This window comes from Urocitellus parryii, chromosome 5, assembly GCF_045843805.1.
Source record: "Urocitellus parryii isolate mUroPar1 chromosome 5, mUroPar1.hap1, whole genome shotgun sequence".
Lineage (NCBI taxonomy): Eukaryota > Metazoa > Chordata > Mammalia > Rodentia > Sciuridae > Urocitellus > Urocitellus parryii.
In genome coordinates this window covers 52,123,690-52,141,399 of record NC_135535.1, presented here as the reverse complement: position 1 = coordinate 52,141,399, position 17,710 = coordinate 52,123,690, and the positions used below count along the sequence as shown (strand labels likewise).

Below are 17,710 nucleotides of genomic sequence, written 5' to 3'. Positions count from 1 at the left end.
ACGCATGCCAGGCGAGCGCGCTACCGCTTGAGCCACATCCCCAGCCCCAAACTTCACCATTTTAAGTATATAGTTCAGTGAAGTCTATTCACATTCTTGTGAAAAATTCTCCAGAACTTCTTTGTCTTTCAAAACTGAACCCCTCAGTTCGGCCGCAGTGACACACACCTGTAATCCCAACGACTTGGGAGACTGAGGCAGGAGGATGGAAAGTTCAAGGCCAGCCCGAGGCAACTTACTGGGACCCAGGCTCAAAATAAAAAGAGCTAGTGATGTAGATCAGTGGTTTAGCACCGCTGGGTTTAATTCCTAGATACATTAAAAAAAAAAAAACCCTGAAATTCTCTACACATTAAACAATAATTCCCCATTTCTCCTTCCCCTGTCCCCTGGCAACCACATCCCTTTCTGTTTCTATGAATTTGACTACTTCAGATACTGCCTATAAGTAGGATTATACAATATTTATATTTTTGAGACTGGCTTTCATTTAAGCATAATGTCCTCAGGGTACACACATGTTGTAGAATGTTATAAGATTTCCTGCCTTTTTAAGACTGAGTATTATTCCATTGTATACCACATTTTATTTATCTAGTTATTTACCACTAGTGCACACTTCACCCTTTTGAAGCAAATATTTTGTACTTCTCACTTTATTATTTGAAATCAATTGAATGGTGACATACCTAATTTGAAAAATAATATAAATTTCTAAGTATACCATAAAGGAAAGATAAAAGGAAATAAATATATGGACAACATATTCAGTTGAATTTATTTGTTATTTTTAGAGATATACATGACAGGCAAGTGTATTTTGACAATATTATACATACATGGAGTACAACTTCCCATGCTTGTGGTTGTACTTGATGTGGAGTTTCATTCTTATATGAACATAGGAAAGTTATGTTGATTCCTAATCCTATCGTCAACCCTTCCCTTCATTCCCCTTTATCTAATATAATGAACTTCTATTCCCTCACCCCTTATTGTGAATTAGCATCTACATATCAAAGAAAACATTCAGTCTTTGGTTTTTTGGGATTGGCTTAATTTACTCAGCATGATCTTTCCAGTTCCATCCATTTACTGGCAAATGCCATAATTTCATTTTTCTTTAAAGCTAAGTAATATTCCATTGTGTATATACACCACATTTTCTTTATTCATTCATCTGTTGAAGGAACTTAGGTTGGCTACCTAGCTTGGCTATTGTTTGGCTATAAACATTGAAGTGCCTGTATCACTACAGTTTGCTGATTTTCGGTCCTTAGGGTATAAGTCAGGAGTGGGATAACTGGGTCAAATTGTGGTCCCGTTACAGGTTTTCTAAGGAATTTCCATACTGCTTTCCAGAGTGGTTGCACCAATTTGTAGTCACACCAGCAATGTATGAGTGAAACTTTTTTTCCCACATCCTTGCCAATATTTATTGTTACTTGTATTCTTGATAATTGTCATTCTGGCTGGAGTGAGATGAAATCTCAGTGTAGTTTTAATTTGCATTTCTCTAATTGCTGGTGATGTTGAACATTTTTTCATATATTTTTTTGACTATTCGTGTTTCTTCTGTGAAGTATCTGTTCAATTCTTTTGCCCATTTATTGATTAGGTTATTTGGTTTTCTGGTGTTGATTTTTTTGAGTTCTTTGTATATCCTGGAGATACATGCTCTATCAGAGATGCAGGTGGTAAAGATTTTCTCCCATTCTGTAGGCTCTCTTTTCATGTTCTTGTTTCATCTGCTGTGAAGAAGCTTGAGCCCAACTCTCCATCATATCAACTCAGTTGACTTTTTAAGTCAACATGGGGTATAATACAATAATTAAATATATATATACACAATATGTAATGATCAAATGAAGGTAATTAACATTTCCATCTCCTAGGATATTTATCATTTCTTTAAGTCTGTATCCTTCAAAGTCTCTCTTCTAGTTCTTTATAAAATATAAAATGAATTGTGAACTACAGCTGCCCTACTATGCTCTAGAACACTAGAACTTATTCCTCCTATGTGTGTTAATTATCGACTACACTAGAAGACAAATAAAGTGGCAGAATGCTATTACCTGCATGTAGAATTTCCATAAATGCAGCAATTAAAAATGTACATGAATATGGGACTATCAAGTTAATTCAGTTAACTTACATTCTGTAAAAGGCATTCCCATTAGTGATATGATTTTTCCAAAAGGGTAGACACCTCTTGGCCATGCAGTTCCAATCAAAGCAAACAATAATTTATACAGTAGTTACACTTCTGGAAATTTTAGCACCATGAAAAAATATCTAGTTTTTCTATATTATCAACCTAAACAACAGAGAGACATTCTCCAAAGAATAATGATATTTATTCAGGGACAGCAGAACATTGTAAATGGAACATGTGTGCTGCAGTAAATTATGAGAATATTCAAAGAGGCTAAGGGACACAGACATTTTTAAAGGGGAAATGAGGAGCATTACATTATCATGAAATAGTAATCACTGGCTACAAGGACTAATAGCAGGGGTGGTGCCGGTTCAAGTTTGAATAGACAATTGCTGTGCAGATGTCCTTGCAGAAGTATTTTTTGTGTAAGGTTACAGTGGCCTTTGTTCAAGGTTGTAGTTCTGGCAAAGTCTTTTATGAACAGTTTTGTTATCAGGCATACATGCCTGAGATCCCCTCCTGTGTAACCTTCTGGCTTCATTTACTTTTTTGGATAGGACTTGATAAAAAGAGGTTTCATTTTTATTTTGACAGCTTTCACAATATAAAAAAGAATGAGACATTGGTGTGAGCAAGATGATAACTTGTCTCCACCACAAAATGGGGCCACAATAAAGAATAAACAGTCAGGTGCAGTGGTGCACACCTATAATCCCAGTAACTCAAGAGGCTGAGGTAGGAGGATCACAGGTTTGAGGCCAGCTTCAACAACTTAGTGAGACCCTGTCTTAAAATGAAAAGTAAAAAGGACTGGGGATGAACTCTGGTAAAATGCCCTCTCGGTTCAATCCCCAGTACCAAATAAATAAGTTTTTAATTGAATTTAAATTTTAATTTTACTTAAAGAGTAAATAACCATAATCCAACTGGAGTGACTGAAAAGATACACCAGAGAGTAGTAAGGAAGTGGTATGGTCCCTTCAGGCATGAAAAGCCAAGATAGCTCCATAGAGAGGAAAGGGGGGCCCTGCCTCTCCCAACCATCTCCCTTGCCTGGAGACCCCTGCAGGCCTCAGAGGTTCCAAATACAGTTTGGAGAGTTGCGCAGAGTACAAGTGTTGTATTGCCAGAGTAGGACCACACATCGTGTGCCCTCCAAATACCGTGACCTAAGCATCCTCTTAAAACTAGGCCCACTGCTAGAGTATGTTCTGCTCTTGGGGATGAATAACCACAGAATGCCTTCATTTTTGAGTCTCTGCTGTCATTCCGTAATTCTCACATGAGTGCTACAGCACCCCAACCTTGGCTGCTCAGAATCTAGATACAGCAAGAAAGGTTAACATCTCAGCTGCCAAAACCATACTGTGCTTCAATCCCTTGCCCAGAGGAGGCCATCCAGCTGGAGGAGTATGTGCACCTCTGCTTGGCCTAATAGCTTTCCAGGCAGGGCTCTGACCTCTTTCCCATGAGCCCGCTGTACAGTGACAGCTGACAGTACTCACAGAGGCCTGGTACCCAATCCAACAGAAAGTCAGATGGCAGCCCCACCCACTAAAAATCCTGCCGTACAGCCACCAGCCCATGGTGCCTGTTTGCACCTGTGTCCTAGCCAAACAGTGAGTCGAGTGGTAACTCCACTCTCCAGCAAAACCGTGTCATATTTCTGAAGTCACAGACATCTTCAGTCTAGAACAATAAAGCAACCACAGAAACTGCACAGAAATCATACCACCCAGGTTCAAAGCTGACACACTATGCCCAACCAAAACTGTAGGACCTATCCATAAGAAAAAAATCTGTTCCTCTGGAAAAAGATCTATAAATCTGGAAAAGGTGACTGTAGCAGTGGGTATGCAGATAACAACATAGAAACAAAATAAATAGAACACAATAATTCTCCAGCAGCAGGCCCCAAAGAAAAGGAAATTTACAAAATGCTTGAAAATCATAATCCTAAGGAAGCTCAGTGACATATAAGAGAAAACAATTTCATTAAGCTGGGAAAACCACTCCTAATCTGAATGAGAAATTCAGTAGATGTTATTAATCTTGCAGCTGAAGAATTCAATGAAAGGAGTAAAAAGATACAATTGAGAACCATGATAAGAAACTAAATGAAGCAGAAGAAAGAATCACTGAATTTGAATCAACTCAGAGTTAAAAAAAAAAAAAAAGCAGGGGCGGGGGGCAAAAGAGAGAAAAGAATAAAAGGTGAAAACACCAATGGGACACCAGTAAGTAACAAATATTAATAATATGTGGGTTCCAAAGGGAGAAGATAGCAGAGAAAGCATATTTATGAAACAATAGCTAAAACTACCCAACTCTTGAGAGTGGACATCTAGATCCTTGAAGTTCAAAGAATAACAGTTAGATCAAAAAGATCTTCTTTGAGGCACACTATTAATTAAATGGTCAAAAGTTAAAAAAAAAAAAAAAGTCAAACTCAAAGAATTTTAACTGTAGCAAAACAAGTCACATATAAGAGAATCCCAGTTAGACTAACAGCAGATTTCTCAACAGAAAGCTTAAAAGCCAGGAGAGAACAGAGTAATATATTAAAAGTGCTGAAAGAAAAAAACTTATAGAAAAGATTATACCTATCAAAGCCATCCTTCAGAAATGAAGGAGAAAAATCTTTCCTAGACAAACAAAAACTGAGGGAATTTATCACAAGTAGGCCAGCCCTACAAAAAATGCTAAGGGAGGGGCTAGGGATGTGGCTCAAGCAGTAGCTCGCTCGCCTGGCGTGCGTGAGGCCTGGGTTCGATCCTCAGCACCACATACAAACAAAGATGTTGTGTCCTCTGAAAACTAAAAAATAAATATTAAAAAAATTCTAAAAAAATAATGCTAAGGGAGTCCCCAATTTAGAAGTGAAATGGAGATAACTATCATCATGGCAACATATGAAAATCTAAAACTGATGACTTAGATACACAGCAAAAAAAAAGAAAGTAATGAATCAAACGTTACCACTATAGAATCCCACCAAACCACAAAAATTAATAAGAGAGGAAGAAAATATACAAAACAATCAGAAAACAATTAAAATGACAGGAGCGAGTCCTTACCGAACAATAATAACTTCTAGTGTAACAAATTAAATTCCCCAATTAAAAAGTAAAGACTGGGCCAGGCGCAGTGGCACATGCCTGTAATCCCAGGGGCTTGGGAAGCTGAGGCAGGAGGGCAGGAGGATTGTGAGTTCAAAGCCAGCCTCAGCAAAAGTGAGGTGCTAAACAACTGTGTGAGACCCTTTCTCTAAATAAAATACAAAATAGGGCTGGGGATGTGGCTCAGTGGTTGAGTGCCCAAATTCAATCCCAATACTGAAAAAGAAAGTAAAGACTAGCAGAATTAATTTTTAAAAAAAGAAAGAAAGAAACCCAAGACCCAGTTGTATGCTGCCTAAAAGAAACTGTTCTCACCAGTAAAGGTACAGACTGAAAGTGAAGGAGTAGAAAAGATATTCTATTCAAACAATCTAATAGAAGCAAGAGTAGCTATACGCAGATGAAAACAGACTTTACATCAAAAACTGTAAAAAGAATCAAAGCCATTATGTAATAATAAAAGAATCAACTCAGAAAACTTAAATATAATTGCACCCAATACCAGCCCACCCAAACATATAAAGCAAGTATTATTAGATCTAAAGTAAGCAATAGACTCCAATACAATAATAGATGGGGATTTTAACACCCCAATCCTATCAGTGGACTGATCATTCAGACAGAAAATCAACAAAGAAATAGCAGAGCTAAACTGTACTATAGACTAAACGACCTAACAAACACAAAACATTTCATCCAGTAGCTACAGAATACACATTCTTCTCATCAGTACATGGAACATTCTTCAGAATAGACCATATGTGAGGCCAAAACACAAGTCTCAACAAATTCAAAAAGTTTGAACTCGTATCTTCTCTTGCCAGGTGACATTAAATTAAAAAGTGGGAATCATACACATACAATATATTGAAATTTAAAAGCGTGCTCCTGAATGGAGTAGATCAATGAAGAAACAATTAGGAGAATTTTTAAATCTCTTAAAATAAGTGAAAATGGGAACACAACCTACCAAACCTAAGAGGTATAACAAGAACAGTACTGAGAGAGAAATTTAAAGCAATAAGGGTCTGCATTCAAAAAAAGTAGATTTTACATAAACAACCTTACAGTGTGTTATGATTGGATCTAAAATGTCCCCCAGAGTCTCTTGTGTTATAGGCTTGGTCCCTGGTGCAGAAATGTTCTGAGGCAGGGCTTTTGAGAAGTGACTGAATCAAGAGGGCTCTGACCTTATTAGCGGATTAGTCCACTGATAGCTGAATGGACTACTGAGAGGTAGTGGAAACTTGTTAGCAATGGGAGGCGTGGTTTGAGAACCTAAGTCACTGGCAGTGTGCCCTGGGAGAGTATTTGTCGCTGGCCCCTCCTCTCTCCCTCTCATTCTGTCTCCTGACAGCCATAAGCTGAGCTGCTTTCTCTGCCACACCTATCTGCCATGATGTTCTGCTTCATCTCAGGCCCAAAGTAATGAAGCCACAGACTGAAACTTCTTAAACCATGAGTCAAAATAAATCTTTCCTCCTTATGTTATTTTTGTCAGGTATTGTGGTCACAGCGATGAAAAGCTGACTAACATGATGCAACTAGAAACTGGAAAAACAATAACAAGCCAAATCTATATTAGTAGAAGAAAGGAAATAATAAATATGAGAGCAGAAATAAATGAAAGTGAGACTAAAAGAGAGAAAGAGATCAATAAAAGTTTATTTTTTGAAAAGATAAAAACAAAATTAAGGAACCTTTAGCTAGCCTACTGGAAAAAAAGAAAGTAGGATCACATAAATAAAATTTAAAATGAAAAAAAAATTGTAAGTCATATCACAGAAATACCAAGGATCATTAGATACAGTCAGTGAGCAACTATACACCAACAAATTGAAAAATCTGGAAGAAAAGGATAAATTCCTGGATGCATAAAATTTACCAAAACTGAATCATGAAGAAATAGAATGTCTAAACAGGCCAGTAACAAGTTATAAGATTGAAGCAGTAAAGTCTCCCATCAAAGAAAAGCCCAGGGACCTCACTGCTGAATTCTACCAAATGCTTAAAGAAGAACTAATACCAATTATTCTCAAATTATTCCAAAAAACTGATAAGAATTCTTCCAAAACTTGTTTTGTAAATTCAACATTACCCGAACACCAAAACCAGAAGACACAACAATTTTTTTAAAAAATTGCAGACCAAATATTCCTGATCAGCATAGGTACAGAAGTTCTCATCAAAATACTAGAAAACCAAATATGAAAGCACATCACAAAGATTATGCACCTTGGTCAACTGGGATTTATCCCAGATATGTAAGGATGGTTCACCACTTGGAAATCAACAAATGTGATATATCACATTCATAAAATGAAGGACAGAACCCTATGATCTCAAAGACACAGACAAGACATGTATCCTTTGATGATAAAAACCCTCAAAAAATTTGAGAATGAACTATGTAGAAGGAACATAGCTCACAATTAAGGCCATATAAAGAGGGAGGGGTAGAGAAAAGTTGGTTAATGGGTAGTAAGTGAAGGTTCTATAGGAGGAAGAAGTGATGGTGTGCTCTTGCACTGTAGGTTGACTATGGATAACAATGTACTGTACATTGAAAAAAGCTAAAATAAAGAATTTTGAAAGTTTTACCATAATGCAATGATAAATGTTTGAAACACACAAACACACATACACATAGATATAAATATATATATATATATATATATATATATATATATACACACACACACACACACACAGATAGGTATAAATATATAAATATATGTCCAGACATGGTACCTTGCTAACATGTACAATTTTGTGTTTTATATATCAGTTAAAAAATAAATATTTTTTGAAAAAACAAGGCCATATTCAGGTGTGAATCCTAGCTACTCAGGAAGCTGAGGCCAGAGAATCATAAGTTTAAGGACAGCCTGTGAAACTTAAGAAAGAGCCTGTCTTAAGATGAAAAATAAAAGGGACTGAGGATATAGCTCAGTGGTAGAGCACTTACCTAGCATGTGCAAAGCCTTAGGTTCAATCCCTAGTACCATAATAAATAAATAAATAAATAAATAACCAAAGCTATGTATGGCAAACCCATAGGTAAAATATAGTTAGAATAACATAGTTTATGTAAAAACACTGGTGAAATAAATTGAAGAGGGCACCAAAAAATGGAACAATATCCCATGTTCATGGATTGGAAGAGTTAATGTTATTAAAATGTTCATGCCATCCTAATTCAGTGTAATTCCTATCAAAATGCCAATGACATTCTTCACAGAAATAGGGGAAAACAACACTCCTAAAATCTGTATGGAGCCACAAAAATCCCAACTAACTAAAGCAACCCTGAGCAACAAGAATAAAGCGAGGCATCACAGTATCTTACTTCAGAACACACTACAATGCTATAGTAACCAAAACATCCTGGGCTTATATCCAAAGGAAAGAAAATCTGTATGTCAAAGAGATATCTGCACTCCTATATTTGTCACAGTACTGTTCACAATAACCTAGGTATGGAATTAGCCTAACCAAAGTTCATCCATTATCCATTAAGAGATGAATAGATACAGAAAATGTGATATATAGAAACAATGGAATATTATTCAGCCATAAAAATGAATGAAATCTGTCATTTATGGCAGCATAGATGGAAATGAAGAAAATTATGTGACGTAAATAAGTCAGGCACATGAAATCAAATATCAGCTATTTTATGTAAATGTGGAAACTAAAAAATTGATTCCATACTAGTATATAGTAGAAAAGTGACTGAAAGAGTCTTCAAAGGGTGGGGATTAGTTTGGAGAGAGGACCATTGCTGGTTCAGGTGTGCATTTGGATTAAGAAATAGTTTCTAGTGTTCTGTAGCACCATAGGGTAACTATGATTGACAGTATTTAATTAAATATTTTAAAATAGCTAATAGAGAATATTTTAAACGCCCCCAACACAAAGAAATAAGGTGACAAATATACTTCAAAATATAATCTAATTGCACATTATATGTGTCTGTGTTAAAATATCACATTGTATCCCATAAATATGTATATGATTATGTGTCAATTAAAATATTTGAAAATTTAAGAGGTGGGTTCTAAGTTCTGATTATTATAAATAGAGTTTTCATCTATACAAATGTCTATAGAAAACATTCAAAAATTGAACAATATGCAGGACAGTTCATTATATGAACTATCCAGGGTACTTATAAGATATCTGGTATGTCTGACCCCTGACAACAGAATGCCTAGGATGTCACCTCATTATTATGACATTTAGGACACACGTATGCACGCGAGCGCGCGCACATACACACACACACACACACACACACACACACACGCCATATTACAAAGATGCCCACAATGGGATAGTACCACATCCATTGAAATCCACTGGATAATGGCATCAGGGAAGGACCTAAACTGAATTCTGAAGAACTTCCAGGAGTTATCCAAAGGATAATCTATTTATTTATATTTCTTGAAAGATCCTATTTATATTTCTTGAGAGATTGTTGCAGTTTAAATTTAAGCAATCCTTTATCATAAATTGAAATAGAATTCCATATCAATAAGTCAGAATGCCTGACAAAGCAGATTTTAAGCAAAAAATTAATCAGAAGAGACAGAAAAATTAATTAGAAGATCACTATATCCTGGTAAGGGAACAAGAGATATAATGATAGTAAATATATATGCCCCAAATGTTAGTGCACCTAATTACATTTTAAAAAAAGATAATTCTTAACATTAAACCCCAGATAGATTCCCAATACAGTAATATTGTATTGTTAAATGATATTGTATTATCAAAACACCATTATCACCAATAAGTCATCCAAATATAAAATCAATAAAGATATTACTGACTCAAATAATACTATAAATCAAATGGACCTAATGAATATTTACAGACTATTTCACCCCAAAACAGCTGAATTAACTCTCTTTTAATGCTACCTTTTCCAAAATCAACCATATTCTAGGTCACAATGTAAATTTTAGAAAATACAAAAAATTGATATAACCTCATGCATTCCATCAAATCATAATGGAATGAAACTAGAAATCAACAACAAGAAAAAGAATATAAACCACATAAACACAGAGAGACTAAATAAAGAATGGATCAAAGAAGAAAACAAGAAATTCTTAGAAAAAAATGAGAACATATATGATAAAACATATCAAAGCTCTGGGATAGTGTGAAGCAGTTCTAAAGAGGGAAAATTATTACATTGAGTGCTTATGTTAAAAAAATACCAGATGTCCCACTCCTTGGAATTTATCCCAAATCAGCATACTATAGTGATATAACCTCTCAATATTTATATTACAGAGGGATTGGAGGGGAAGGGAGTGGACATAGGGTTATTAATGATGGTGGAATGTGATGATTATTATTATCCAAAGTACAGGTATGAAGACATGAATTGGTGTGAATATACTGTGTATACAACCAGAAATATGAAAAATTGTGCTCTATATGTGTAATAAGAATCATAATGCATTCCACTGTCATATATAAATAAGAAAAAAATACCCCTGATGACTGTAGATGCAAAAATCCTTAATAAAATATTAGCAAACTGCATTCAAAAACACATCAAAAAGATAATACCCCATGATCCAGTGGGTTTTAATGCAGGGAGATAAGCTTGGTTCAACAAAAAGATCCCAAATAAATAAGCTTATGTTCCACCTCAAGTCCTTAAAAAGGAAGAACAAACTGATTCCAAATCAATAGAAGACAGGAAATGGAATTAGAAAAAAATTGTCCCTTAAATTCATCAAGAAGACCAAGAGGCCCAGAATAGCCAAAGCAATACTAAGAAAGAAATTTGATGCAGGAGACATCACAATACCGACTTTAAATTATACTACAGAGCTACAGTAACAAAACCAGCATGGTACTGGCATCAAAATAGACATGAAGACTAATGGAATAGAATAGAGGACACAGATGCAAACCCATATACTAATTGCTGTCTGATAAGTTGGACAAAGGTGCCAAAAATATATGCTGGAGAAAAGATAGCCTTTTTAACAAATGGTGTTGGGAAAATTGGATATCCATATGTAGAAGAATGAAATTAGATTTCTCTCACCCTCACAAAGTCAAATCAAAATGGATCAAAGACTTAGGAATTAGACCAGAAACCTTACAACTGCTAGAAGAAAACAAAGTCAGCACTTAATCATAAAAGTATAGGCACCAACTTCCTTAACAAGACCCCTGAAGCTCAAGAAGAAAACCAAGAATCAATAAGTGGGATGTCATCAGATTAAAAAGGAAATGATTAAGAGTGTGAGCAGAGTAAATCTTTGTCCTCTGTGCCTCTGACAGGAGATTAGTATCCAGAATATAGAAAGAACTCAAAAATCTTAACATGCAAAAAAAATAATATTTACCCCCCTCCCAAATAGGCAAGAGAACTAAATAGACACTTCTCAAAAGAAGAAAAACTAAATGGCCAAGAAATATATGAAAAAAAAATGTTCAACATCTCTAACCATCAGGGAAATGCAAATCAAAACTACACAAAGATTCATCTCACTCCAGTAAGAATGGCAATTATCAAGTACACAATAATAAATTCTGGAGAGGTTGTGGGGGAGAGTAAACTCATACTTTGTAGGTGGGACTGCAAATTAATACAAACATTCTGGAAAGCAGTATGGAGATTCCTCAAAATACTAGAAATAAAACCACCTCTGACCTAGGTCTCCCACTCCTTGGTATTTATCCAAAAGAATTAAAACCAGCCTACTATAGTGATATAGCCACTTCATTATATATATATTACAGCAGAACAATTCACAATGGCCAAATTATGGAATCAGCCCAGATACCCATCAGTAGATGAATGAATCAAGAAAATATGGTATATATACGCAATATGGTTTTACTCAACCATAAAGAAGAATGAAATTATGGCATTTGCTAGTAAATAGATGGAAAAGGAGAACATCATACTAAGTGAAATAATCCAGACTCAGGAAATCACAGGTTGAATGTTTTCTGTAATATGTGGAAGCTAGAGAAAAATAAGGGAAAGAAGATTGGGGTGGGTGTTCCAATATCATAAAGATAAAGGAAAGATTAGTGGAGTAGAAGAAGATGAGGGAGGGAGGAGGGATGGGAAAGTGGAATATAGAATCAAGTTAACAAAATTACATTCTATGCATATATAAATATGCCACAGGAAATTTCTACATATACTTTATGTATATGTAGAAAGTACCAATAAAAAATTTTAAAAAGGTGTAAAAAGAAGATAAGTGGAATAGAGTAAGGAAAATAAGGAGAGGGAGCTAGGAGGTAAATGGAGAGAAAGAGGATTGAAATCAAATTACATGCATGTATGATTTTGTGAAAATGAACCCAGGCACCATGTGTAACTATAATGCTCCAGTAAGAAAATACACTTAAGGGCTGGGGTTGCAGCTCAGTGATAGAGCACTTGCCTAGCATGTGTGAGGCACTGGGTTCAATTCTCAGCACCACATATAAATAAATAAAATAAAGGTCCAACAACAACTAAAAATATTTTTTTAAAAAATACATTTAAAAAAAGATAAGTCAGCATGCAAGGTAGAAAATACCAAGAGGCTTCCTAGTGCCTTAGAATGGCAAATGTTTGTGATATTGCCCCATCTTGGTCTCCTGAACATTTAGAGTCAAACTAATTCATGGGATGGCACTCTGTAGACTATGCTCTGCTGGATTGTTTTCTTTGAAATGAAATGTATGGGTTTCTATACTTTAGTATTCATTTTCAGTCTGTTTTTCCATCTATTTTTCAATAGGATATTGAAGAGACAATGAACACTGCTTTGAATGAACTCCGGGAACTGGAGAGACAGAGCACAGCAAAGCATGCCCCTGATGTGGTGCTGGATACCTTGGAACAAGTGAAAAACTCTCCCACCCCTGCTACTTCCACAGAATCTCTCAGCCCTTTGCACAACATTGCCCTCAGGAGCTCAGAGCCTCAGATTCGACGTAGCACTAGCTCCTCCAGTGACACAATGAGTACTTTCAAGCCTATGGTGGCACCCAGAATGGGCGTGCAGCTGAAGCCCCCAGCCCTTAGGCCAAAACCTGCTGTTCTTCCAAAAACAAATCCTACCATAGGACCTGCCCCACCTTCCCAGGGTCCAACAGACAAGTCTTGCACGATGTAAAAACCAGCTGAGCAAAGGCATAAGGGGAGGTGATTTAAAAGAAACGGATTAGTGACAAAAGTCAGTGATCCATAACTTTCCTTAGTTTTGTGCTTATAACTGGAGATCTTTTGGCTTTTCTATGTTGTCGAATGTAATGTCTGCAACTAGCTAACTTAACTCGGGCATTTGTATTTTGTAATTTTTTAAATAACTGGACATATGTCATTTTAAAGACAATAGAAACACTTAGACTTACTTGAAAATCCAATGCTGCACCACTTGTAATGAAGGCAACACCACTCCCCGCATTGTCCAGTGCTTCAGGCTTAGTGGAGCCCAGGTGAATCTCCTGAAAGCAGGAGAATCTGAGTGCCAGGTTTTATTGGAGTAGAACCAGTGTTGGTCTGTGGCACTTAGGGTAATAGCTGAAAGATTATGGCACTATTTGGCAGCTGAGAGTGAGCACCTCTGATTCCATTCAGAGTAGGGATCAAGCTCCTGCTAAAAACTTAAAAAAGAGTTGTCACAGTGGGACCTTCAGCCCGTGGCATGAATGGGTTGAATGATTGCCTTTTCTGTAACAGTCATTTCCTTGGGTTCAGTTTAAAGACCAGTAAAGGGAGTGGAATCTCACAGTTATTGCTTGAACTGAACCCGGGAAATGAGAGGGAGATGCCATCTCAAAGCTATAGATGTGAATCCTTCCATAAGCATGATCAGGCCCCAGAGATGTCCAAGTCCATCAGGGCTTAGAAAGGACTAGAACAGTCTAATGTTAAAGATTTTCTAGTGATACCACCAACCCCTAAAAAAAATAAAAAAAAAATCTGTTGTTCAATATCTGCCTACAAAACATGTGTCCCCTAAATTCTTGTGTTATCCTCTTTGGAAATGGAGAGAGCAGACAGGACATGAATCCTTGATTCACTATGTGTTCTACTCTGACAAAATTACCTTGCTTCCTTTAAATACATCACAAAGGCCTGATAAGCCTGCATTTGAAATCCCAGCTCTCCTCTCCATTTTTCTCTTTGAGCCAACCCAGAACTGACTATGGTACTTGAGTTCAAAAGCCATGCTAGGCCATAGTGGGAAGATTATCTTATGGTTCCAGGGTGATTTCCTCATAATTTTGTACCTTGGAACCATGATTTTTTTTTTTGCATGTAATCTCTATATAACTCACATAGTCAAGTGAGCTCAACTAGAGACTCTCTTTCTCTGTCATCCTAGCACAGAGACAATTTTTCCTCAGCCCATCTTTTTACTATATTTCTCTAACTTAAAAATTGGTTTTGGTTTTGTTTTGTTTTCTGTTTCTTTTAGTTTTGGAGCTGGGGATTGAATTTAGGGCCTCATGCATGCTAAACACACACTTTACCACTGAGCTAATCCCCAGGCCCTCCCCAAATTGTCTTGAATGCAATTATTCCTATGAAGGTACAAATCACCATTGTCCAACTACTGGAGCTGATATCATCTATCAACCTATGAGCATTTTATCTACATTGTCATTGAACTTCCCGAGTTAAACAAACAAACAAAAATGGATGCCTCAGAACAAACCCTGCTGGACACCTCTTGATTGCCTTCTAGGTTTAGTTTCAAACTGGCGTCCAATTGCATGTCCACCTAAGAGCTGCACAGCACGAACTTTAATTAATGGGCCCACCAGTGAATGCATCATGCAGAAACAAATCAAGATCTGTACTAAAATAATTTCTTTGATCTCTACCTCAATTTGCCAGATTAATTGTTCTATTTGCAGAAAGAGATTAAATTAATGAAGTATTATTATCTTTCAAATGACATTGCCAATTGCTTGCCTGAGGCCTAATTTCGCAAATGGATTGAATAGTGGAATTCCCCCCAGCAGCCCCCCTCCCCGAGTATTTCCAGGTATGGTTATAAATTATAAGCCTTAGAATTTCCATAATGATTCTTTATTGGCCATATTGAAAAAGAGGCCCAGCTCAGCCTAAATTCATTTCCCCTAAATTCAGTGGTTGTTCAGACCTTTGACACCACAGAGACCCACTTAGGACTGAGTTTTGAATAGCACCAACCCTTTTAAACAGTTCTCCCTTAAATTCTCTGACAATTTTCAACTTTCCTTTATAATCCTCAGTTTTTTAAAAAATAATCAGGATTCTTAAAAACATTTTCCTACTCTAATGGAAGAGTAAGAGGTTAACAAAATGCATGAGAAGGACACAAGTGTTCTGAATTTATTTTTAAATGCCTTCTATGAACTTTTGACTATAGCTTTTAGATCTTACTCCCTCAAGTTCATTGCTTCATCTCCCTGGTATTCCTCCCCAGGGTCTTCTCTCTTAGTGTTTCCACTATAATGGAATAACAGTTGCCTTTCTGCCCCCCAAATCAGGCCTCTGCTGCCTTGGATGACAGAGGACGTGCTGCTGTAGAGTCTGGGAGACTGTGCCTTCTCTCAGGAAACAGCTCCTATTGTACCCCATCACTCCCTTTCTCTGGCTTCTCCCCACTTTTTCTCCCTCTACTCCTAACGTCACCTCCAGACTTTTTCCTCAATAACAAGCAAAGCATGTGACCTTCAAGTGAGCAAAGACTCAGTAAGTTCTGGCCTCTCCTTACTTTGTTTAGTAAGTCCAAGGATAAGACAAGGTAACCACTTTCTTTGCAAAGGACCCAAAATAATACCCAGTAAAGCTCATTAAAAGCTGCAGCAGCTGAGAAGCTTCCCCTGCCTCACGGCTTTCTTTAGGGCCACAGGTGCAGCACACAGAGGGAAGACACAGGGAAGAGGGAGAGAAAAAAGGAAATGAGTCTTGGAGATGCTATGTCCCCCTCTCCATTTCAAGGGTCTTAGCCGTCTGACAGTTTGGGGAGGTGATCATTTTGATGGTGGGTAAATTATAATGCTATAAATATTAACCTTATTCCACCTGCACAAGTATATATATTCACAGCTGATACAACTGTGTTCATGTCCCATTTATAGAACTCAGTGCAGTAGTTGTACCAAGTCAGCTTTTTGGTTTGGCTAGGGATCTGGGGAGTGGATTGTTAGGATAGAGAGGAAGGTACTTAGTACACATTTTCTGATGAGTGTTAGTAAAGTGTTTCAGCCTGTTGAGTGGCACTTTGTGGAGCTCCATGTTCACGTTCAGTGTCGATGCCATTGTTCAACAGTTTCACATGTCTTCACACAACATAATCTGACCATGGGGCCCCTTGAGCCATCCATAGAATAATTTACAGCAGGGTCCCATGTAATCTACCACCTTAGTCATGAACGGTGATGAAATTATATAGAGCTCCAAGGGTCAAATTGTATTCTGTAAGAATTTCCTATGTACTTTTGCCATTCCCAAAATGGGTTTATGATTTAGTGAAAAGAAAAAAAGGGGATGGGTTGGTAGTGGTGTCCTTAGCTTTTAGGAATGATATAGCCTCTGAAGTCCACTAACTGAAAAAACTATCATCTGATGATTACAGCCTCTGAAATCCAATGTTAAAAAGCCTAGGGGTCTATTAGGGATAAGAAGACTTCAGATGTGGCTTGATACTTACTCCTGACCATAGCAGTGAGAGGTTATGAATGCAGAAAAATGCATTTGGGACTTAGTCTTGCTTGCAGTTGTCCACCACAGAGGCCCTGAGACACACAGCAGCTTAGAATTGAAGGCTCCTTCCATGTGCAGAGGCCCGCTATTCTTGATCACCTACAGGGCTGAGAACCCAACCTCCAGCTGGGCTGGAGCATGGGACTTGGTACAGGGTGACTTTGGCACAGATGGGTAAAACAAGCTGGAATCTGAGCTTTCACTTGCCCGATTATGCTTTCTTTAAAAAGAAAGAAAATAGTCTATGTGGTATAATAGAGAAGGGTACCTGTATCTTTAAATTGCGTAGGGAATTTTGTATGTTTAAATAATTGTACTGGGTTCCATAATGCTTATCTTAGAAATTGTTTAGTAAAAGAAAAAATATATAAGCCGTGCATTTGTGAATGCCCCTGTTAGAGCATTCATCCAAGTTCAATGTGTAGTGTGATGGTTATTATAGATATTTAAAGTATAGTAAGTGGCTGTGTAACAAGAGAGACTGCTATTTACCTGCATACTTAAGGGTAACTCCTGCCCACGTAATTAAATCAGTATTGTCCTTTCCTGTCAGTTTGACCAATTGCAGTACTGGTAGCTTCCTGCTTGTGACTGTTACCTACTTGTGTCAATGTACATCTGTAGTATGTACATGTGAAAGTGCCTTTCTATTTTAGAGGAGTTTAGCCTTGCTCTTGTACTGTCGCC

At 37.0% G+C, this 17,710-nt stretch overlaps 1 protein-coding gene across 2 annotated transcripts in view; it reads left to right on the top strand.

Moving 5' to 3' along the window:
• Srgap1 (SLIT-ROBO Rho GTPase activating protein 1) overlaps positions 1-13,844 on the top strand; it is a 273,907-nt gene extending 260,063 nt beyond the window's left edge. For both annotated transcript variants that reach the window (XM_026392966.2, XM_026392965.2), the window contains exon 22: positions 13,059-13,844. In XM_026392966.2, the coding sequence (XP_026248751.1) occupies positions 13,059-13,436 (378 nt within the window). In that variant the 3' untranslated portion in view covers positions 13,437-13,844. The remainder of the gene's footprint in view (positions 1-13,058) is intronic.
• Positions 13,845-17,710: the final 3,866 nt, after the last annotated feature.